At 49.9% G+C, this 23,746-nt stretch overlaps 1 protein-coding gene across 6 annotated transcripts; it reads left to right on the forward strand.

Moving 5' to 3' along the window:
• Positions 1 to 1,093: 1,093 nt before the first annotated feature.
• USP28 (ubiquitin specific peptidase 28) lies at positions 1,094 to 22,795 on the forward strand. 6 transcript variants are annotated; one of them, XM_038161199.1, is made up of 27 exons: positions 1,094 to 1,173; positions 1,589 to 1,754; positions 4,369 to 4,446; positions 4,709 to 4,841; positions 5,329 to 5,440; positions 5,637 to 5,799; positions 6,743 to 6,829; positions 7,258 to 7,395; positions 7,818 to 7,891; positions 8,374 to 8,450; positions 8,568 to 8,716; positions 10,717 to 10,844; positions 11,017 to 11,112; positions 11,458 to 11,637; positions 12,309 to 12,523; positions 12,759 to 12,829; positions 13,136 to 13,364; positions 14,748 to 14,951; positions 15,465 to 15,604; positions 15,795 to 15,980; positions 16,852 to 16,947; positions 17,788 to 17,966; positions 18,060 to 18,138; positions 18,455 to 18,534; positions 19,525 to 19,648; positions 20,139 to 20,337; positions 21,670 to 22,795. In XM_038161199.1, the coding sequence occupies exons 2-27, from the start codon at positions 1,740 to 1,742 to the stop codon at positions 21,843 to 21,845; spliced, it is 3,408 nt and encodes a 1,135-aa protein (XP_038017127.1). In that variant the 5' UTR covers positions 1,094 to 1,173; positions 1,589 to 1,739; the 3' UTR covers positions 21,846 to 22,795. The 6 variants fall into 6 exon arrangements, with proteins under 6 accessions (XP_038017127.1, XP_038017124.1, XP_038017128.1 ...); XM_038161197.1 differs by having other exon boundaries at positions 1,112 to 1,173; positions 1,505 to 1,754; XM_038161196.1 differs by lacking the exon at positions 1,589 to 1,754 and having other exon boundaries at positions 1,096 to 1,173.
• Positions 22,796 to 23,746: the final 951 nt, after the last annotated feature.

Here is a 23,746-nt window from a genome sequence, read left to right on the forward strand (position 1 = left end):
CCACAGCTCTGCTGGAAATGCCAATGCCATCAGCGCCGCAGGAGCTTCAAGGACAAGCCCAGGCTGAGGATTGCAACTGACACATTCCTGGTGATGCAGGAGGACAGTTTTCTGCCAGTTTGCCCCAAGAGAGCTGAGCCCCGCTGGCTCGTCAGGTGGAGCCCAGCTGCCCAGGTGCCTGAGCCACATCTCCTCAGCAGCTCCAGCAGCTGCACTGCTGACAGCCTGGGGTCTGCACACATGCACCTGGATCCTGCCCAGCCCGGGCCCCTCGCTGAGACATCGCCATTTCAGTATCGTTGTACTAAGAGAAAGGTAGAATCCGGGCTGTGCCGAGAACGCAGAGCCCTTGGGCTCGGCAAATCTGAGAAATGCCTGTTTCCTGCTGGTTCACCCAGGCCCAAAAAAGCTGGAGCTGGGTTTGGCTGGAGCAGAAAGCAGGTGCCGGCCCCTCGTTGTTTTGAGCCTTTTCCTGGCGGTTTTGCCCTGGGGTGCATCCACCCCTGGAGCATCCCAGCATCCCAGTCCCCCCGCGCATCCTCCCGCAGCCGCCTGCTCGCAGCCTCCCGCCGGGCAGCACCGGGAGCACAGGCGGACACCTGCCAGAGCGGGACCGCAGCAGGGGAGGGGGGTTATTACTGTTGGAATTAAAAGAAAATAATTCACTTTTCTCAGTATGGAGGGGCGCGGCCAGGGCAGAGCGCCGGCGGGGCCGGTGTTCCCGGCTGCTGGGTGGGGGGACGGGGGAGAACGGGCTGGGCGGCCGGAGCGATGATCGGAGGCTTCTGTAGGGGAACACGGCCGGACACACGGCCGGACACACGGATGGACACACGGACGGGCACGGACGGGCACACGGCCGGACACACACGCGGGCACACGGACACACGGGCACCCGGGCACACAGACGGGCACACGGACACACGGATGGACACACGGACACACGGGCGGACACACGGATGGACACACGGGCACACGGACACACGGACACAGGGACACACGGATGGACACACGGATGGACACACGGACACACGGACACACGGACACACGGGCGGACGCGGCCCCGGCGGGCGGCGCGGCCGGAACCGGAGCGGCCGCGCGTGCGCCGTGCGGGACGGCGCCGCTGGCGGCGGCCCCATGACGGCCGAGCTGCGGGCCCGGGGCGGCGGCGAGGTGAGGCGGGGGCGGCGGTGAGACGGCGGGGCCGCTGGGGCGGGGGAGCCGCAGGCCGGGGCCGCGGGGCCGGAGGAGGGCGGCGCCCCCCGCGCGGGGCCGGGGCTGCCGGGCACCGAGCCTCCCGCCGAGCCCGCGGCCGCTCGGGCCGGCCCGTCGGGCAGCGCTGCCCCGCTCCGCGCGCGGCCCCGGCCCGGCCCGTCGGGCAGCGCTGCCGTCCGCGCGTGTTTCGTTGGGAATAACGGGCTCCGCGCGGCGCCGCGCGATGCGCCGGTACCACGGGAAGGGCTCGGCGGCGCTCAGACACCCTCCTCCTCCTCCTCCTCCGCAGGGAGCACGAACGCGTGTTCCCTCCCCGCCGCTGAGCAGCGTCTCCCGGGGCAAGTTGGCGACAACTGTTGCTCCGAAACTTCAGGGCTCTGCGTAAATCGGCGCTGAAGGGACCCGGACCCGGACCCGGAGGCGAGGCTGTGGCAGTGCTCAGGGGACTGACGCCCAGACCATCCCGAGCTGACACAGGGCTCTGCACTGTCCTGTAGCATCTCGGTGCTCTTAGGACCCAAGAGATGCGTTTCAGAGAGGTCAGAGTTACAGGGTGGGGTGGGGTGAGGGTAGCAGCCCTTTGGGTTTGCGTTAGAAGTGGCATTAGTGCAGCGGGGACGGGGACCGGAGCGTGCCCGCTGTGTGCATCCTGCGCGCGTTAGTGCAGGGCAGGATTGCTGCCTGCTGCTTCTTGTTGTGACGGGTATTGGATTGTGAAGGCCTTGGCCAGGAACGTGGGCTTTGTTCCTGCTGCCGCCTGTGGGTTTCCAGCCCTCCCCATATCCATTCTCCCCCACGATAAAAAGTGGCTGAGGAGCAGAGGCTGGAGGCCAAGGCTCCGTGTGCCTCTTCTGTGCTGCAGCCTTCCTCCTTCTTGCGTGCAGTTATTTCTGGAACCCCCTTGAACTCTTGCACTGCATTTGCTCCTTTCCCTGTTCACAGTTTCTCATCAAAACAAACTTCTGAGGGCGGTGAGTCACCTCAGAGCAGGGAAAACAGCAAAACCTTTCTATTCCATCATTCCTGGCTGACCTTGTAATTTTATCTCTAGTACCCTCCTTCCTCTCAGCCTCTTGATTTTGTACTCATCTCTTGTTGCTGTAATTTAATACTAATAGGATTTGGGTTTGGGTTGTTATTTTTCCAGCAGGTAGGGCTTTGGTTCAGTTTGGGTTTGCAAGTGCAGGGTGCGTTGGCAGTGGCAGCACACTGGTGTTAATTACCAGCTACAGAGCTTGTTTTATAGCCCCGTGGCGTTAACCTCAGAAAGCAATAACCAGACTGGTTATGGCAGCAAAACCACGCACAATCCCCAAAATCTTAACAAATTGGTTGCACAAAGAGCGGTTCCTGGTGGCTTCTGTGGGCTGCCAGGCAGCCATAACCCTCTCAAAAGTGGTACAGGATAAGCTCTCTGCTGTTAGCACAAATCTTTCCTCAAAGGCTGAATGAAAGCACGCAGAAATCATTGAAATATTAAATGGTAACTTAGAGCAGAGGATCAGTAATTGGCTTTTATGCTTACAGCAGCCTTTGTGAGTTCTCTGTTTGCTGGAGCAGAAAAACCCCAGAAAATCATGCCCTGTCCTGCCTCGGGTTTCATTATTATAATGCAGTGTATTAGCAAGGGTGTTTGTGGGGTTTTTCTCCCCTGGAAAAATCCGCCCTGCGGCGTAAGGTGGGGTCAGCCGACACGCACGGCACGCGCTAAGGCAGCAAAATTAGCAACATGATTTAAGTGGTTTGCCTTTGTGAGAGTATGCCTGCCCCGAGCCTCGCAGCCCTGGCTCCTCATCAGGCAGCTCCTCCTGGGGCTTCTGAGGTGTTCCAGGGCGTCTTGGCTTTTCTCAAGAAAAAAGATCACATGGGATGAGTCGAGGGGGGTTGCACACACGTATGTGCTCTTTCTTGTAAAAGTTGAGCAAAAGTAGTGTTTTAAATGGGACAGAGAATTGCCACCAAGATGGGAGGTTTTTGTTTGAATAGCTGACACAAGTGTGTGCTGTCTTTGTGCGAGGAGTATCGTCCATCACCAGTATGGGTGGGGGGCTCAGAAAAGTAGTTGACTCATTACTCACTGGGTGGAACTTGTGCTCCAGTGGCCTGGAAGCATCTTAATTTTTTTCTCAATGGTGAGAGTAAGTAGAAACTTGAGTTCATTTGCCTGCAGCTTTGCTGGTTAAGATTAATTAAAAGTGTGATCTCAGGGAACTGGGATTGATCGGGCTGCGCTGACTGCAGGATCCTCTTCAGCCTCTGTAAATCAGGATACACGACACAGACCCAGCAGTTGTTCCTGCTGTAATGTTTTTCCCATACCACATGCAATGCCAGCGTCATGGAGCTGCATCTCAGTTGTCACCCAGACCGAGCTGTTGGCAGCAGCATCAGCTGAACTGCAGCCGTGAACAGGGGCGGTGGGACCCCCAGTGCTGGGAGGCTCCTTGTGGAGAGGTGCCTCTCCTAGCAGTCATTGTCTGAGGTTATTTGTGCTTGCCATGTGCAGTGACTGCCCTATGGTAAGCCCAGGCTGCAAAGATTTTATAAGTCTGGTAAAGAGAGTTCCTGTAATCGTTTGTTTTAAGTGGCCGAACCAACCATGGCATGGGGCCTTGAGCAGGGAGTGTCTCACCAAGCCTCAAGTGCTCTGTGTGGAATGGGAAGGAGGAGCCATAACAGGCTCCTGGGCCCTTGCTCTGACACCTTATTGTCAGGAAGAAGTGACATGCACAAATGGCATGTGCCACCACACTGAAAATAGCTCCTGACCGTGCCCTGGGAGCAGGCGGCCGCCTTATATGTCCTGCTGCACATGCCACTGCCTCGGGGGTGGGGGAGCCCCTTCCCACCACAGGTGCTGCACATCCCGCAGCGAGGGTGGCCTGTCCTCCCAGGCCTGCCTGCATTCTCCTGCGGATACGAGGGGTTGAGTGTTAGTCTGTGAATTTAGCAGGGAAATAACCTGAGTGTGATGTTCAAGCTGATGTTGCTGTTTGCATTAAGCAAGTGTGACTGGGCTTGAGTGTCAGTCTGTCAGCAGAAGGGAAGGAAAGAAGCAGTGCTCTGCTGGGCCCTCAGCAAGCCTTGCAGAAACAGCTTGATGTCCATCCTGGTCACCTTTTCACATAAGCTTTCTGTGTTTCTTGCACATAGGATTGCCAGGTGCTCTTAAATCAGATGAAAGAGATCACCGGAATTCAGGATTCAGCATTCCTGCTTGCTGCTCTAAAGGTTGGTGTATATTGCCATTGTTTTGGGGAAAGAGAGTTCTGATTTTGTCCAAAAAGTCAGGCAAGTTCAGGCTCCCACCCAGCATAGCACACAGGTTTTGCTGGTGTGTTTGTCAGCTGGTGATGGGCTGGTCCTTGTTAGAATGGTCCATGTGTGGCTTGTGAGAGCAATACAGGATCAGCCTGCCTGCATGAGAGGCAAAGGGTGAATCCTTTGCTGTTCTTCTCCTCACTGGTGCTTCACTTTCCTGTTGTTCTGCCAGGCTGCTGATGGAGATCTCATGGAAGCAGTCACCTTCCTGACAGAGGACCCTGCTCCAGAGCCAGTGCAGAGCCCAGCTGCTGCAGAGCCATCCTCCTGGGAAGGGAGCGTGGTGGGCAAACAGCTCCCACAGGGTAAGCTTCACCTCTGCTCACCCCTACAGCTTCATGTGTTTGCACATCCATCCTCCCTGCTTCTGCTGGCAGTACATCCCTCCAGCTTCTGTTCTGGTGCATATTTTGCCAGTACTGATCACTTAGTAGTGTTTTAATAGTGTTTGGAGGTGACACATCACAGTTAAAAAGCTGATGCTCCTGTCTCATTATTTCAAGAGCTCTGAACTGTTTCCTTAAGCTCTGAATTTAGCTGTAAGGAAATCTGAGTAGTGCACAGCTGCATGCTTTGCCCTGTTCTCCTCATCCAGCTCACTCAGTGGCTCCTAGGTTGCCTGGCATGATCTGAACAGGGATTTCTGTTTAAAACCTGAGCTAGAAAACTTTGTTTGTATTGATTGAAGAGCCATGTTTGTGAAGTATGATGTTTTCTAGAATTTCCTCTTAAAGAGAGTGTTTGTTGCTGCTGCTGGTGGAAAACTGATCAGAATGCTGCCTCTACTTCTAGATGTTAGTGCTGCACCTGCCCCTCACAACCAAGACAACCTCCGCACAGCCAACACTGTCAGACCACTGGAATCACCAAAAGCTCCAGCTGCAGACAGGGATGCAGCTGAAAGGTCAGTGGAGCTGTAAATGGCCCCCCTCTTTGGTTTTCCCAGATATCATAAGTGGGTTCTGAAGCTGCTGACTGTAGAACTACCATGGATCACCTGCCAGGTGGACGCCTACCTGGCTGGAGGGGACATTGATTCCTGAAGCTCTCGTGAATCTCTGGGAGGTGTTTTACAGCACACTGTTTATCTCTTGTGACAGACCACAGGACACCCCTTCTGCTGAAAACAAAAACCGCTCCAAAAGGAAACGCTGTGAAGTCTGGGGAGAGAACCCCAAGCAGAATGACTGGAGAAGAGCTGGTGACTGGCCTGTTGGAATGAAAAACATAGGAAATACATGTTGGTTTAGTGCTGTTATACAGGTAACTGGCAAAAAAGTTCTCTTTTTCTAATATCAAGCTTGCTATGGTCTTGGAGTCAGAATGTTTCTCAGTTAGAAGTAAACATGCAGCAGTTCTGTGAGGGAGTCATTGTATGCAGATGAGTGAACGTGACCCTGCTCAAACACAGAAACTTCTGTGTTTATGTGATGTGCCTGTACAGAAAGAGCTAAAGAGCAGTTAAATAGGCTTCACTTAAAAATAGCTACAGATACAGAGAATCTGTGTGTCTGTATGCAGGGAGCTGTGCAGCGATGGCCAAGTGCCTGCTGAAATGATAGAAGCTTGCCTGGCAAAGTGGACTGATAATTTAATTTTACTGCAGTTATTGTTGGCTCGATAACACACGGTGTATCATATTTCAGTTAATGGAATACACTGGCATAGATGCTTGGACAAATAAACAACTAGGCAGCATGCATTATTAGTAATGACCTGAAGGAGAGACAGTAATAAGTGAAACTGGGCAGATTTGTCTCTCCTAACCATTTCACATCAGCAGAGAGATGTTAATCATTCGTCTTCAGCTCTGAGAGGAAGTAAGAAAGCTGCAAATGGGTTCTTCTCACCATGGCTTGTTCCTGGATGCTTTTCTGAGCCCGCCTGTGCAGAATAGAATGATTTTCCTGAAAGGTTTATATCTATCCTAGAAATGGCAGGATGAGATTTCGTCCTTGGGTGGGTACAAACATTCTGATGATCTCAAAGGTCTGTTCCAGCCCAGTTAATTCCATGATTCTGATCCTGTGCTGGTCCAGCAAGGGGCTGCTCACGCTGCAAATGTGTGTTCAGTAACATGGGACCATTGGGAATGTGAAGTTCACAAGAGAAACCTGTCAAGTCAGAGTGAAAACAGGGCATCAGATTGCAGCGAGTCCACTCCTTGGCAGGTGCTGACCGAGCTTTACCTCTCCTCTCCTTTCAGTCTCTGTTTCAGTTGCCAGATTTCCGGAGGCTGGTCCTTGGGTACTCCCTCCCACAGAATGTGCTTGAAAGTTGTCGTAGTCACACTGTAAGTTTTGATTCAGTAACACTGACAAGTTTCCCTCTTTTGAGGTGTAGCATTCTGCTCTTTCTCTAACCAGATTTCATTTGGGGCCATCTGAGACCTGTGGCTTTAAAATCATCTGGCTACATTTAAGATAAATTTAGGAAATTCTCAAAGACAGAATCAAGATAGGGAATAAAAGGGCTGCTTCTTGTACCTTTGTCCTGTAGAGCCTTTAACTGCTGTGTTGGCAGATGTTTTTCCTATAAAACTTCTTTGGCAGCTCCAGATTACTCGTTGGTTTGCATGCATGGTAGAAGAACTGGTATTTGAGCAGTGTGCAGCTAGTTGGGTACCTTTTATGATATGTGTGTGTGTTGTTCAGTATGTTTTAAGATGATGCTTTTTAGAGCTGCAGGGAGGCTTTGACTTTTCTTCTTTTTGCAATGCAGGGAAAAAGAAACATTGCATTCATGCAAGAACTTCAGTGTCTGTTTGCTTTAATGCTGGGAACATGGCGTAAGTTTGTAGACCCTTCTGCAGCACTGGAACTCTTGAGGGACGTGTTTAGATCAGCTGAACAACCGCAGGTAAAACTACGTTGAAAAGCCTTTTGCTCTCTTCAAACCAGCAGCCACAGCCACGGCAACCCCATTCTGCCTCATCCTGCTGGTACTTTCAGAGGCCTTTTCCCATGTTTGTCAGCCGACAAGCAGCTGTCCCTGTGCCATTAGAGCAGAATGTACACACGTGCTAATTACCCAGCCAGCGTAGCATGGCACTACCCAGTGCCATCTGCGTAGTCGGGGAGCCATCACGGTAATTTCCTCTGATCTGTGTTCAGATAAGCAGAGTTCATTATCAGGCTAAATCAGCACAGCACTTGAGTCTCACGCAGCTCAGCGGAGTGGGTGCAGCAGTGCCAGTCAGGCTGTGCTCAGTGTTCAGCAGACTGGGGGAGTGCTTTCTGGAGGGTGTCACGATTGACTCTCCACTCTCATCTCTCTTCCAGCAAGATGTGAGTGAATTTACACACAAACTACTGGACTGGCTGGAGGACGCGTTCCAGCTCGCTGTGAATGTCACGTGAGTTCTCTCTGGTCTCGAGAGTTTGACCTAAGGAGGGCTTTAATAAATTAGAGGACTTCATGTGAAAATTTTGAGCAAATGGGTGTTCTTTGTTTGCTGTGGATGAGGCTTACTAAGCTTGAAATGTTGTGTCTGCATCTCCTGTTGGTGAGCGTGGGACTTCACTCAGTGCCAGTATGGCCTGCAGAGTAAATGAGCTTTTGAGGAAGCTCAGAAGCCCTGGTGAACAGAAAAACTCTGGTAGTTTGAAACTCCCTTTCAGAAGCTGGCACCTTAACCTTTTTTTTCCCCGTCTTGCCAGTGTGTTATCATGTGCTTTGGAACATGAAAATTAATTAGAAGCTTCGTCTTTATTTAGTGCTTGGATAGAAAAATGTACTTTTGCCTGTAGGCTTCCAAGCAGAGGCTTAGATTAGGACTTGGGGTTCTTTTGTAGTCACCAGCTGCAAATGAAAATGTGCTTTTTTTCTCTGAAACAGGAGCCTTGGGGACAAATCTGAAAACCCAATGGTGCAGCTCTTCTATGGGACCTTCCTGACTGAGGGTGTCCATGAGGGTGAGTTAAGGCTTTGGTAGATTGAACTTTTCAACTCCTTTGAGTGTTTTGGAGATAACCAGAATGTTTTGTTCTCTTGAGTTAGCTCATGGTTTCTGTATGGTTTCCATCATCCAGGCAACACTTTTTCCAAGATTGAGACCTTTGGGCAGTATCCCCTTCAGGTGAATGGCTACCGGAACTTGAATGAGTGCTTGGAAGGAGCCATGGTGGAGGGAGAGATGGATGAGGCAACAGCATCTCAGTCAGTGAAGTATGGACAGGAGGTTAGTTTGACCTTTTTTGTCAAGCCTTTGGTTGCCTGCTGCAGAAAAGTGCAGCACACACAGTGCAGGGCAACTCTGATAACTTTAAATGGCAACTGCGAGTGTTCTCTAATAATTGAATACAAAACATTTTCTGGATACCTAGAATCTCATGTAAATGTCTGTTAGTGTTAGGTGTTCAGACACTAAGTGTGGTTGGACACTAAGTCTTTGCTGATTTATAAAGATGTGATGTCCTGTGTAACCAGTTCAGAGACTTTATTTTAAATTGCAGAGGTCAATGCCTGCCTCTGAGTCGAGTGTGATCAAGTCTCTCTCTTTCTGTTGAAGCCTGCCTGTACCTGAGTAGGGGGAGACCTACTGCCTCCATATTTTCGGAGGGTAAAAGTACAGTGCTTAACTCCATGGTATGCCATTTGGAATTTGTCTCTTTCTCCCTGTTATATTGTGTACGGTTTGGGGTTTTTCTTCTTGGTTTCACTCTTATTTTCTGACTGTGATGATTTCATTTCTTTTTTTTTTTTTAATCTCACTAATCACAAACCAATCAAAAAACTTAGTTGCAGTAAGGTGAAGAAGCACCATTGCATTCAGCATCCTCTGTGTGTAAGTGCAGCAAAAGTTAGCTTGGAGAGAGGCTGGGAAACAGCATTGGCAAAGGTATCTGGTGTAGGCAGGGCAGGGAAGGGAATTTCAGTTCTATGAGGATGTGTGGAAACTGTGTTGCTGTGGTTTAAACTAGCAAAGGAGAAACAAACTATTGAGCAGGGGAGTCCTGTTCTGACTCTGGGCTCAAATGTTTGTCCTGGGTTTTCCTGGTTCTGCCTGAAGCAGTTCAGGTGCATTTACAGGGCATGTGGGTGTAGCTGGTGTTGGCTGGCACTGGAGACAAAGGCACGTTGGAGCTCATCAGGCAGGTTCATTTCAATCCAAGCTTTTTTAGTTCCTCAAAATTCTTTCCCAAAATTTAGGGGAATTTGACCTATCATGGAGTTGTTTTAATTCTTCTGTCTGCACAGATAGGAGGAAAAGGCTCTGCCCTAATTTCTGAGAAGCCTTGCTGGGAATATTGGTTTCACTTCCTAGGGTGTGGTGGATAAAGGGTGGCATGACAGGGGACACAGGGAATAAGGTGATTTTGTCTCTTGAGCACCTAGGCAAGTGCACTGAAAGTCAAAGCAGCAGTGGAATTAACAGAAACTTCACCCATTCTAGGGAGCATAAATCATTCCTCCCTTGTGGTTATGGGCTGCTTCTCAGAAAGCTCTGCTGTGGGGGAGTTCTGTTGCTGCAGCACATTGGACATGAGTTCCACGCAGGACGAGGAGCTTAGTGTGCTCATCCTGAACCCAGAGGGGAGCATGAAGTGGGTGGTGCCAAGCTAAAATAGGTAAAGGAAGTTTCTGGCAGTGGATGCTGGAAGTTGTTGTGAATCCAGGAAGAGCAAGAGGAAGTGTAAATTCAACTGAGAGTTTTTCTTTCAGCATAACTCTTTGAAATAGTGCATGAAGCTACAGAAAGTAGCTGAGGGTCTTCTCTGAATCCCCTAAATGAAGTAGTTTGCAAGTAGACTGAGAGAGAATAAGGATTCTGGTGCTGCAGGAGGACTCCTGCTTTGTTCAACACTGCATGTGATCTTCCTCAGAAAAGAACTCTCTTGGGGGCTCCTAGACGATGTGCAGATTGTGTGTAGCCTCCACTAATTTGTAAAATTCAGTGCTGGACTTAATAATCCATCAAGCTGGATGCATCAGGCAATGACTAGTAATGTTGAGAGCAATTATGAGGCTTTTTCACAGTAAAAATGTAAAATGGGAGCATAAATTACTAACTTGTAAAATTTAGCTTTCTGACTAGTCACTCTGCAAACAAAACCTAATTCTGTGCTTAAAGACAGAGACTTTAAATCAGTCTGAAATCATATAGGATCAGTCTAAAATGTGCCATTAGCAGTCATCTTAAAACATTTCCCTCTGGGGGCATTTCTGCTTTTGTTACAGCGCTGGTTTACAAAACTCCCACCAGTTCTGACCTTTGAACTCTCCCGATTTGAGTTCAATCAGTCACTAGGACAGCCAGAGAAAATTCACACCAAGCTAGAGTTTCCCCAGACTATATATATGGACAGGTGAGTTGTCCTGTTGTACGGTATGTTTAAAGCTATTGCTCTGTTATAAGTAAAGAAATTAAAAAGGTTGTTTGGGTGAGCAAGGAAAGATTCTAAAATGTTTACAAAAGGTTGTGGATGTTAGAAGTAAACAAATCTCACCTGGCAAATGGGGCTCTGTGTTTCTCTTTAGGTACCTCTACTGCAATAAAGATCTTATTCAGATGAAAAGAGAGGAAATGAAGAGATTGAAGGAGAAAATGGTGACTCTGCAGCAGAAACTGGAAAGGTGAGTAGGCAACTGGTTTTATTTTTATGCCCTCTGGAAGAGTGCAAGTGTTTCCTTTTAAATGACCTTTCCAATAGCAGAGGAGCGTGTAGGGGAAGGAGAAACAGCAACATGCTTGTTCTGAAACATGTGGGAGAAGGAAGTGTATTTTCAAAAACAAACCTGTCTCTTCAATAGTTTCTAAATTTTACTGATACTGTTACAGGAATAAATCCTTTAAAGAGCAGAGCTGACACTGTCAGCTGCACTGGCAATGGAGGTGAGGAAGCCCAGTAACACACTACAGAAGAAGTTGTTGTTCTCTTGTCCTGTGAGGTTGAAACAACACCCTGCATTTTTCCCTAGGTACATGGAATATGGCTCTGGCCCAGCCCGCTTTCCCCTGCCTGACATGCTGCAGTATGTGCTGGAGTTCATTGCTACAAAGCCAGCTGTGGCTGTTTCCTCTGCTCAGAGCTCTCAAACAACACCCCTGCACTCCCAGGCCAAGCCTAATGTTTTGGACGTGCTTTCGCAGCCAAACAGGTCAGTAAACAGAAATGAAAAGGATGCACAGGAGGACACTTCACCTCCAAAAGTGGGTTATTTATCTGGGCACTGGTGAACACAATACTGCAGTGTGTAAATGCTTGTGCAAGTAGTGGGTCACTGCTCTGCTGGTCGTTTGGTTCTGTTGGTGTAAATAGAACACTGCATCTTGGTCTGTTCTTTCTCCTTGTCCAAAAGCATCCCTATATTCCTTGCCTAAGCAGCAGTTAAGAACTAAATTACGTGCTCTTTTTGGTTAGGCTACTCATTTTTTTGCTTCATTGGCCAGTAAATTACAGCAATATTGGATTATTATAACCCAGGCCAGCATGGTTGGTTTAACACTCTAAATTAAGCTGAGTAAACACACACGTTTTCTTAGTAGCAATGGAAGGAATTTTTAGCATTGCTCATTGTGGATCTGTGCTTAGAGAGTTCCCTAAGAACTTTCCTTAGTATTCTTCCTATATTTTAGTTTAGACTGTGAAGGCAGAAGCACATTTCAGTGTACTTGTTCTCTCTACGTTTTATACCGCTCTGGAAAGGAAATCCTGCTCCAGCTCTGGAGTAATTTTTGTTTGGTTTATTTTGTATTCTTTTCCAAAAAAAAAAAAAAATTAGAGAAAGATTAAAAAACCTGCCCACTACTCTTGGATTTTATTCCACAGCTTACAAGAAAGGACTGATGCTAGGACTGAAGATGAAGCTTTCTTTGTGGCCAGTTCTTCGCCGCAGCAGAGCTGCAGTATGGATCTCCAGCCTCCTGTTTCAGCAGCAGAACTGTCTGAGCGTCCAGCTCCTCACGTGGTCTCCAAGGAGGAGCTGATCCTGGTTCAGACGTGTCTGCAGCGGTGGAGAAACGAGATCGAGCAAGACGTGCAAGGTTGGCCCAAATGCATTTGTAAGGATTTTCCTCCTGAATGCCCTCCTGGTTTTTCCTCTGTAGCTTTGCTGGATACAGCCTGAACTACGAATAATGTTGTCCCTGTTAGAGCTCTGGTGTTGAGTCTGATATTCTCTGCATGGCCTCAAACTCTTTGAAGTGAAAGGAGCTGGCATAGGCTGATGAGTAGTCATTAATTTTTATGCATTTCTCTCATTGTTGATGTTCTTGGCAGATCTGAAGGAGTCCATTGCCAGAATCAGCCTGTCCATTGAACAGATGTACTGTGACCCTCTCCTCCAGCAGGTAGGAAATGCAGCTTCAGTATGTAAATATTAACCTAGTATTGCTGATCCTCATTTTTGTTAGTACTTGTTTGTTTAAATTGCCCCCTTCACTGTATTTTTAAGTTTCCAGTGATGAAGCAGAGAAATTTATGAAAATCTTGTTTCTTCTTTCCTTAGAAGTCAGTTTTCACATAGTAGGAAATTTATCAAATTGCTCGACTCTCGTGCCGTGCTCCACCTACAAACATTGCCACTGTTGGTGTGAGAGGTCTGGCAGGATCAGTCCCTGGCTGCACACCTGAACGATGCCCATGTCCCCTTGCAGGTTCCCTATCGTTTGCACGCAGTCCTGGTCCACGAGGGCCAAGCAAATGCGGGGCACTACTGGGCCTTCATATATGACCAGCCTCGTAAGAGATGGCTCAAGTACAATGACATCTCAGTGACAGAGTCGTCGTGGGAGGAGCTGGAGCGAGAGTCCTTTGGAGGCCTGAGGAATGCCAGTGCCTACTGCCTGATGTACATCAGTGACCAGGTGTCCCGTGTTGGTGCAGGTACACAGCCACAGCTGCTGCTTAATGAGATGTGTGTGTGCTGGTGGGTCTCTCTGGCCTGCATGATCATTGTGCTCCTCAGCTTCTCCAGCACAGTTGTCTTTTGACAAAGCACAAAACTTCACCTCAGATGGGATTGAAATAATCTGCTTTATGCTCGACTCATTTCTAAATCCCTGATAGGGCTGAAAACTGTCAGGAGAGGCATCCAGGTGAGATTGGAAACAGCACCTCATGTGTGAATTATGTGTGTACAGTCTAACAGTGCCCTTTTGCCACATTTAACATGCATCTAGTGCTGGTGTTCTTCATTTTGACTTTTGTAGTGTTTATATGGCAACATTTGTTTCCTCAGGGCATGTAAAACACCTCCTATTTTATCTCTCCCATTTTTATCACACTCCCTGTCTCTTTTGCTTGGTCTTTGATGATTCTGTTACACTGAATCTAAAAGGGCTCTCTTTTGTGCAGCCTTTCCCCAAGAGGTATTGGTACCTGAGTGGCTCAGACTTGTTTGCAGTGCCAGTGGCAGTGCTTTGTGGAGAAATTGCTGTGCACGTGGCTCTAGACATGGCAAACAGCTGTACAAGGACACAGTAATTTCACGCGTGGCTCATTTTGATGTAATAAATGCAAAGAAACAATGGAGAGCTGACATTCTGTTCCTTGCTAAATATGGCTGATGAGGATCTGGAGGTTGTTCTTTGTTTTCTTGTGACAGTTCTGAAATGAACCCATGGGGTGTTTTTTTCTCCTATTTAATGCAATTTTTTTGTTGTTTTTTAAAGCATTTTGCAAAGGGTGCATAAAAATATCTGCTGTAGAAAGTTGCCTTTTGCTTTTGATAAATTTTAGGACTTGTCTGAAGCTGATGCTGCTTGGGTTTTGTGCTGTTTTACAAGTGAATACTGAAGTAGATCTAAAAAGCACTAAGAAATATCAGCATAGTACTGGTGCTGTAGAACCCATGCAGCCCTTACCTTTGCCTGCTGCACAGTGATGAAGGTGTGTCGTCTCTGGCTGAGCTGTGAACCTTCAGCTGTTGGCAGTTCAGTGCTGTTCCTGTACACCTGGAGCCCTTGGACCAGGATGTGTCTGTACTGCCTCAGCAGGCGCTGCTTCTGGAATTGCTCTCTGTAAATGCTGTCCAGTAGTAGAACAAAACAGGGGTTTGTTTTAGATAACTCTGTAGATTTGTCTTTACTTTTACACCTTTGCTTCTGGATCACCTTAAATGGCAAAGCCAGTAGAAAATTTGGCTTCTTTCCCCTTTTATCCCCAGCCAATTTCCTTGTGTCTGCCCATGATGTTGTGTGTGTGCTTGGTCCCTGAGGGGGTGCCCTGCCAGTGTGTTCCCTTATGCCAGTCTTGCATTTCCTCCAGATGAGGATGAGGGCCCAGAGGCTAGACAGTTCCAGAGAGAAGTGGAAGCTTTGTCCCCAGAACTGAGACACTACATCCAGGAGGACAACTGGCGCCTGGAGCAGGAGGCAGAGGAGTGGGACGAGGAGCAATCTTGCAAGATTCCTCAGATGGAGCCTTCACCTACTTCTGAATTGCAGGACCTCTCCTCTGAGTCAGGACCAGGTAATCTTGCTCTGAATTTGCCAACCATGTCGGAACCAGGAACAGCCAGCTGGCCACCAGTACCACTGTGTTGAAACCTTGCACAAATGTGTCAGAGTGCAGGAGCAGGCGTGACAGAGGCAGCAAAGGCAGCTGCTGGAGGCTCTGCCCTGACAGTACAAAAGGCTGTTCTGCTGGTTTTGTATGTGCATCCTTCCAAGCCTGTCCCCAGAAATGCTGTTTCCCATTCACTTAATCATCATGGGCTAATATCAGTTCATTTCCAGCTTTTTCTTTTTTTCATAAATATGGAGCGGACAAGTGCTGTTCTCTGGAGTGGGAAACGTTTCTTGGCAATCCCTGATGACGTGTGCCATTCCCACTGGAAAGGGGTACGCACACAAGTGCCTTCACCTCGGGGATGAAGGCGGCAGCTCTGTAAAACTGCATGGACAAGCTGCAGAACATTTTAGAACAAGAGAGAAAAAAACCTTGCAGCTCTTGCTGACTAGTACCACACGTGTGTCCTGGCAGAGCAATCATCAGTCTGTGAGCCGAGCGTGCACTCGCTGTCCTCGGAGCATGCCAGGATTGCCAAGGAGCAGACTGCCAAGGCCATTGCCAACACTGCCGATGCCTACGAGAAGAACGGCGTCGAGGCGGCTCTGTGCGAGGTAGGAGCTCAGCCTTGGCCCAAGAACCTCCCCCTTCTTGTCTCCCTGTTATTCTTCTTGGTAGACCTTTGCTTTTCCCATTTCTGTGACGTTCTGTAGCTGTGCCACGTTTCGCTCGGTCCCCTTTGGCTTTCCTGTATTTTGCTTTGGATTTTCTTACTCTCTCTCTTCTTTTTCTTCTTGGCCACAGCGCAAGGAGGTAGAGCCACTGAAGGCCCATCCAGAAGAAACATCCCCCACAGTTCAGGCAGAGCAGCCCCAGGACACTCGGGAAGCAGAGGCTGCTGCCCAAACTAGCTCACAGGTCTCTGAAGTGGAAATCCCCAGTGTGGGGAAGATTCCTGTTAGATCCGATGCAGATGGATATAATGAGGAGGTACAGATCCCAGTGCAGGGGTTAATTACTGCTGCTCGTTAGCCTGTAGCTTTGTAATTAGCTGGCTTTGAGCTGCCCTAAGGGTGGGTGTCACAGTGTCTGTCATAGGAGCTGTACAAAGTCAGTTTTCCTGCTGTGGAAGGGAAAGGGGGACCACATAGTTCCATAATTCCATTTTTAAATCATCAGAAATGGAGCTCTGTAAGAGCACTCAATTTTTGTCAATCTGCATGTTGGTCATAAGTCCTCTTTCTGGCACAAAAATTGATCCTACCTGTGTTAATTTCTTTACTCTTTGCTGGCTTCTGTTACTATTTTTTCCCCAGTCAAAGACCTTAATCCCAACAGCATAATTTTACATACCCTGCCCACTGATTTCTTGGGATCTGACTTTAACCACTCTCATACATGCTCAAGCAGTGTTTTGGAAGTTCTCTCACAAGCTGGATTTCACACAAACACTGGGGCTGTCACTCCTTGAGTATGTCTGAGATGTTCTTGAGTGATGTTGGCTCAAGGAACTGTGCTGCACCACAGGTTCTGCATTTATTTTACATGTCTTGGTGGGGACATGGCCAGCCTGCATTACCTTCTCACTTGTTGAATTTAAAAATTCAAGGGTTTGGAGTGACCAGCCTTGAGATCTTTAAATGCCTGAAAAAAAGCCCAGCATGTAAAGTGCATGTGATGGATAGAGTCAGTAGCATGCAAGTAACTCACAGCCCCAGTTATCACACTTGTACTCATAGGATTTCCTTTAAATCTTACCTTTTGAAAGTTTCTTCCATTCTTCACTATGCTGTCTCTTCTTTCCCTGTCCGTCGTGTTTTCCTTGTTGCTGTTTGTGTCTGTTCTCCTGCTTTCGTGGTAGGTGATGCTGAGTCCAGCCATGCAAGGTGTCATCCTGGCTATTGCAAAAGCCCGCCAGACCTTTGATCGTGATGGGTCTGAAGCAGGGCTTGTTAAGGTATTGATTTGTTTGCTAAATCAAATAGTATGGATATCTGTTTTCCCAGAATAGAGAGTATGTGCCATATTGACAGGTCAGGAATGTAAAGGGAACGATTTGTGCGCTTTTTCTTCTAGTTAATGGCCTTTGCCCTGCATTTCAGTTCCTGCTCTCTTACAGTGGTGAGGTATCTGTGGGTTCAAAACAGTTTTTAGAGCTTGCAAGAGATCACCCTCCTGCCAAGACAAACAGAATTTTTTTTCTGCTTATTCTTTTAGTACTGTAAATTTTTTTTTTGTCCTGAACATACTTGCTTACTTGTGACCTCTGCTGTCAAAGATGTCCTCAAGAAATGTCTGTGTGAACAGAGGTTTGAAAGCATAACCACTGCTGAATGCTGAAGCTGGTGTTAGATTTTACAGGCAGGTAGATTTAACTAAAAATACCACATGGAAAGAATCATCCATGCTGGCAGTCTATGGGAATATAAATCACAAGGTACTCTTGCACCTCCTGCAGGTAGAAGTGTGTCCCAGTCGATTTTGGCAGCCTGGGCACTTGTCAGAGGGTTGCCAAATTGGTCTAAGGTAGCTGTACCCCCTCTCTCAAAGGCATTTACACACCCTGGCACTTCTGGAGGCTCACACTCACACGTGGGGTTTGCCTGGCTGTGGGGGCCATTGTTTAGAGCTGAGGCGTTGGTGGGCTTCCTCTGAGCACTGGGGTATCACCAGCAGAGGAGGCTCAGTGTCACCACAGGAGTCCTTCCGAACAGGACCGGTTTGAGCTCCCGTTGGCTGCCGTGGCATGCCCACGGGCAGACAGGTGGATCTGTCAGTGCCTGTGTTCCACCGGCAGGCATTCCATGAGGAGTACTCCCGGCTGTACCTGCTGTCCAAAGAGACCCCAACGCCCCAGAACGACGCGCGCTTGCAGCACGTGCTCATCTACTTCCTGCAGAACAACGCGCCGCAGCAGGTGGTGGAGCGGACCCTCCTCGAGCAGTTTGCAGACAAAAACCTCAGCTATGACGAACGGTGAGCGCCCAGGACTCCAGGGAAGGCTTTTCCCACCTGGGTGTGGCCGAGGCCACCGTTGTGATTTTTCTCCTTTCTGCTCGCATGGAGCAGGTCCATCAGCATCATGAAGGTGGCACGGGCAAAGCTGAGCGAAATCGGTCCTGACGACGTTGACATGGAGGAGTACAAGGTAAGGGACCAGAGAGCTGTCTGATCCTTCACGCTGTCCCAGCTGGCTCTGTCCAAATGGGAACTGGGGAGCACGGCATGGAGCGCGTGGCCAGCACAGTGTTGGCAGTGCGTGTCTGCAGGAGGCTGCTGAGGGAGAAGGAGCACGATGGAAATCTGAGCCTGGAGGAGTGTCTGCAGTGGGCTAAATTCATTTATGTGTCACTCATGAGAGACATTTAAACACTTCAAAGGGTGGAACTGGGGACCCCAGACTATGCGTGTGAGTGTTCCAGCTGAGGCTGATGGCTCTGCTTTCCTCCTCCTCCTCCTCACAGAGATGGCACGAAGACTACAGCCTTTTTCGCAAGGTGTCCATTTACCTGCTGACGGGGTTGGAACTCTACCAGAACAGAAAGTAAGTTCCTCTAATTGTGTTTGGACAAGATAAGTTGTAGCTAAAAGTAAAGGCCACTGTGACAAAATTTTTTCTTTCTGAGCCACAATGGCCTGTGTTTGAGGCCAGTGGGAGCTTTTTTGACCTGCTAATAGCTCTTCTTGAATCCACAATCAAGCTTGGTTAACAGTTTAAAAAATATGAGGCTGAGCTGCTGGCTGGCTGCCTGACAGTTCTGAGAGTTTCCCCTAAGATTTCCCTTTGGGAAGTAGAGCTTTATATTCGGTTTTCCAGAGATGGATTTGCAGGAATGATTGCCATCACTTTGGGATTTTTCACCTTGGACACCTGTATTAAAAGGAAACTGCCTTGAGATGGATGTTACACTTTGTGTAAACACATACTTTGGAGCCCTCTAGTCTCAAAGGGCCTTGGTTTCCTCCTTACCATTCTAGAGCCTGTATTTTACTTAAATGGTGCAGGCTTTCAGAAATTATTCCTGGATGGAAACAGAACTGAATTCCAGGGTAGTTCACAGTGACTTTCACAGGAGGAAAGCCACCAAATTCAGGTGGGCAGATTGGCATGAGACATGGCAAGAGCAGCTTAGAACTCCCCCAAATTGACCTAACCCCTGTCAGCAGTTGTGTTTTCTCACCTGAAGCTTGAAATGTGTGAGGGACTGAAATACACAGCCTTCTGCCCTTCTTGGGGTGTCCTCTCACAGTGCAGTTCCTGGAGCAGAAAATGAACAAGGAACAAACACATGGCATGTGAACTTGGTGTTAATGGGCTCTGCCCAGACACTTGTTTGGTATTCTGGGCAAAAAGGAGCAGGAATGGCTTGACATGGGACATCTGTTCATTTGTGCTTTGGCAAGGAAATACAGCTTTTCCCGTTGAGCCTGATGCTTCCAGCCAGGAAAGGTTTCCTGAGCTGAGCCACGAGAATGGCTGTAGTCATGGCCCTGGCAGAGCCCGAGGCCTGCAGAGCTGACCCTCTTCTTCCAGGTACCAGGAGTCACTCACCTACCTGGTCTACGCCTACCAGAGCAACACCAAACTGCTGCTGAAGGGAACCAACCGAGGCGTGAGCGAGTCGCTGATCGCCTTGTACCGGAGGAAGTGTCTCCTGGTTTGTATGGAGGAGCTCCCCTTTGGAGAGGAGGGGAGGGAGCAGCCAGGGCAGCCCAGAGCAGTGTAACTGTTTCTGTTATGTCTATTGACAGGATTCTGCCCCTTGCTGAGTGCCAGCAGCAGTATGGACAGCTAATAATAATCACAATTCAATTAAAGAACATGCCACACAGGTTTCAGGGAATTTAGGCAAAGACAGATCTGGTTCTTGACATCTTTAAACCAGAACTGTAAATAAGCTGTATGCTCTCTGTATACAGATACAGCAAATTGCATGTATGTGTATGAATATATCTGTTTTCGAGTTTGTTTTCTGTGGTGTGTTTTTCATGACTGAAAGTGCCTGTTCCACCAGAACCTGGTGCTGTTAGTCCTTATTCTCTGCATGGCTGCCAGTGCAGGGCCCCGGCTGGGCCTTTCCTGGTTGGTTATCCATGGTCCATGCTTGTTCTTTACAAGTCTGTCCCCAATTCTCCTTCCACCCCCAGAAGCTGAACGAGGTGGCAGCTTCTCTTTTTGTCAGCTGTGAAGAAGCTCATGTGTCAGAGGGTGTGAGCATCCTGAATGAGCTGATCATCCCCTGCATGCATCTCATGAACAACTTTGAGATCTCCAAAGAGGACCTGGATGCCATTGAGGTCATGAGGAACCGCTGGTGCTCCTATTTGGGACGAGAAGACATGGATGGTAGGAAACAGCTGCTGTTTTCCTGGGCAGGGTAGTATCGGGATCTGAACTGGGAAGGAATTACAGGACCATCTAGAATTAAATTCTTGGTGTCTGCACTGCAGCCCATCAAGGCCCCTCTAATTGTGGGAGGAGGAATGCATTTGAATCACCCATTAAATCTTGTTACAGAAGAAATTAATCTTCTGCACTAAAGCTGCAGAAGTGTCCCTCATCCCTAAAATGGGACAGCTGATGTCCCAAGAGTGGCTTAGAGTTCCCTTGAGGGGCTTGGGTCTTGTGTTAGGGTTTCTCCCTGACTGGGGTACCCAGGAATGGCAGGTGAATGCAGACATGCTGGTGGCGTGGTGGTGGCTCCTCTTCAGGAGGGAGGAGCAGGTGTTATCAGAGGCCAAGGTTATGGAAGAAGGAATGGGGGGAGCAGATTTGGGGCATCTCTGCCTTCTGAAGAGGAGTTTGTCATTGTAGAGCTGAATGTTGGTTCTGGGCAGCTGTTCTTGTTCTGTGTTTTCTTCTGGAGTCAGCCTCTGTGACTCCCCTCAGGTCATTTCTCTTCAGACAAATTGGTCCTGACTTGCCTTGATGTGTGCATGAAGGTCTGGGGAGTCCCTGCAGAGTTTTTATCACTAACAGGGGGTAAACTTGATGAAAGAAAATTATGCAAAGCCACGGAGGTTTATTCTCAAAATACGGTTGTAAAAATTAATATTGGATAAATTTATCCCAGTTCCTGGGCTGGATGTGACAGCCTTTGCTTACACAGAAGGCTTTAAAGAGCCAGAAGCTGAGTGCTCACCCCTCCCGGGTCCCGTGAGCTGGCTCAGGTGTTGCCTGCTCTTCTTCAGCCCGCAGGGGCTGTGGTGCATGCTGCACTCCAGTGGCCTCCGGGCACAGACCTGCCCTGGGAGAGGACGGTACCAGCTCAGCGCGGGCTGAACTGGCCTGTCTGGGGGCGTACAGGATGTGAAGGATCCGTTCCCCTCAATTGCACAGTCGGTATTTGAGTGTCACCCTGAAGCACGCTGTTGTTCTTCGCCTGGCAGCTGGGACAGCAGCGCCTTTCCAGGAGAGCGCCGTGGCCCTGTCCTCAGGCAGCCAGGCGGCAGTGGAGCCTCCCTCACGGAGCCTGGGAGGCCGGCGGGACCGAGCTGGCGGCTGCCGGGGCCTCCTCTGCTCAGCAGCCTCTGCTCATCCCTGCCGATGGGCTGGGCGGCTCTCAGCGCGGGGAGAGGAGCCTGCAGGAGGCACCGCAGCTCCTCAGCTCCTCAGCTCGGGGCCGGGAGCCCTCTGCCGTTCGCTGCCGCTGACCGTTTCCTCCTTTCCCCCTGACAGCCAAGCTGCAGATGAAGCTGGGTGAGCTGCTGCCCCGGCTCCTGGACGGCTCCACTGAGGTCATTGTGCTGAAAGAGCCCCCGAAGATCCGACCCAACTCCCCGTACGACCTGTGCAGCCGCTTTGCGGCCGTGATGGAGTCCATCCACGGGGCCTCCGCCGTGACGGTGAAGTAGCCGCAGGCCGCGCTGCCCGGGCCGCCGCCGGGCACTGCTGCAGAGGGGCGGCTTGGGTCCCAAGCTGTGTTCTTTGTAAATAGGAGCGGATAAAAAGCAGTATTGCACTTCTGAGGCAGAACGTAAGGCAGTAACACGAAGGACCTGGACCACTGTTACAGTGCAAGGCGCGGGCCCCAGCAGCACCACGGGGCCAGCCGGGCTCCAGAGGCTCTTCTGTCCTGGCAGCCTTCTAGATGCAGCCCCTGGGCCATGGGGGCACAGGAGCCCAGCTCTGCTCAGCACTGCGCGCTGTGGCCGGGCTGTCGGGCACTTTCACAGCTCCCTGAATGGCCGCTGCCAGAGGCTGCATGTTCCAGTCCAGCCAGCCTCCTGCTCACAGGAGCCTGGGCTGAGTGAGGAGGAGGCAGCAAGGAGCAGTGGCTCGTGCTCTGCAGCGTGGGCAGTCATGCACGCAGCTGGGTGTTGCGGTCAAGTCAAGCAGGCTTTTGCCTTTTGTACTCCAGCTGGCACCAGAAACCACGCAGGAGCCTTCCTTGAAGAGACACAGGCAAATCCTGGCAGTGAGGAGCCAGGACGGGGCTGTGGGTTTGTGCCTGGCAGGAGCTGACTGGCTCAGGGCAGTCACATCACTCCAAAGGATATTCCCCTTGTGGCCAGAAAGCAAACTTCCTTCTCCCCTTGGTTGGTGGGCCAGGGCTGGATTACTGTCAGTGACAACTGTGAGGGCTCAGATCAGCCCCTTGTGTTGGTGGTGGGTGTTTGTGTTGACTTTGTTAACAAAGTGCCCTGTTGGCATTTCCTCTTGCGGTCGCCCTGTGCTTGCATTTGAGCTGCAGCAGTTGTAAGCCAGAAGTTCTGAGTCAGTGGAGGGGGATCCTGTTTTTTGGAACTATGCAGAGTTTTCTAACAGTGCAATAAAAGCATTTGTTCTATGTTAGAATGAAAAAGCTCCTTCCATGTCTTTATTTCACTCTAGGGTTCTGCCTGAAGGTTCCCCCTGCACAAAATGTGTTGTCATTAGCAGAGCTGCCCTCAGGTGGTTCCACCATGCTGTCAGGGGGTGTTTCCCCAGTATTTAGGAATAAAATGCTCATGTAGGAGAATCTTGCACTCTCCTGGTGGCTTTATGATGAAGTAGAACTGCCATTGTCCACAGGCACCCTGGCTGCCAGTGTCCCAGCAGCGACCCGTGCCTCCTCAGGGTCCAGGGTGCTGCAGTGCCAGAGTGCTGCTGTTGCAGCTTGTTTCCCCCGTTGTTGTGACAGAGCAGTGGGATGAAGCCTTCAGATCATTGCTTGGGGTGCTTGACCTTGGATGAATGGAAATGTGGAGCTCTTGAGCAGAGCCCCCAGGCCCTCACCCACCCGGAGGCATGCTACCTCCCCCCAGCCAGCACTTGGCATTGCCAGGCAGCTTTTGTGCACTTGAAAGCAGTAGGATGTGGTTTGGGAAGGGGAGAGCCTGTTTGTTCTCGTGAAGCAGTGGCTTTGCCCTGTTCTTTGTGTTGCTGCCAGAAGCTGAAATGCCCAGCCCATGCCCACAGCCTGCCTTAAGGAACCAGCGAAGAGTGTCAGGAGTACAGAGTGGTGCCGGGGTCGTCATGGTGTTTGGCTGGACAGGAGGAGTGTTCCCAGGCTGGAAGCCTTTGCTCACTGTCCTGTCCTCCCATCTCCCAAGGGAGTTACAGCCAAAACGGCCTCTCTGTGCTCCCCGGGGTGGTCAGCCCTCCTAGGGAGCTGGCAGGGGGTGCAGCTCCTTGGAAGGTGATGGCCAGGAACCCTGCCCCTCAGGTCTGCCTTGTTTGATTCTCTTTCAGGACTGAGCACCTGCCTCTCCCACTGCACCCTCAGCACCACCAGCCCTGTCCCCAGCCCTGCAGCATCAGAGCTCCCAGGGAT

The sequence above is a fragment of the Motacilla alba genome, chromosome 24 (genome assembly GCF_015832195.1).
Source record: "Motacilla alba alba isolate MOTALB_02 chromosome 24, Motacilla_alba_V1.0_pri, whole genome shotgun sequence".
NCBI classification, from domain to species: domain Eukaryota; kingdom Metazoa; phylum Chordata; class Aves; order Passeriformes; family Motacillidae; genus Motacilla; species Motacilla alba.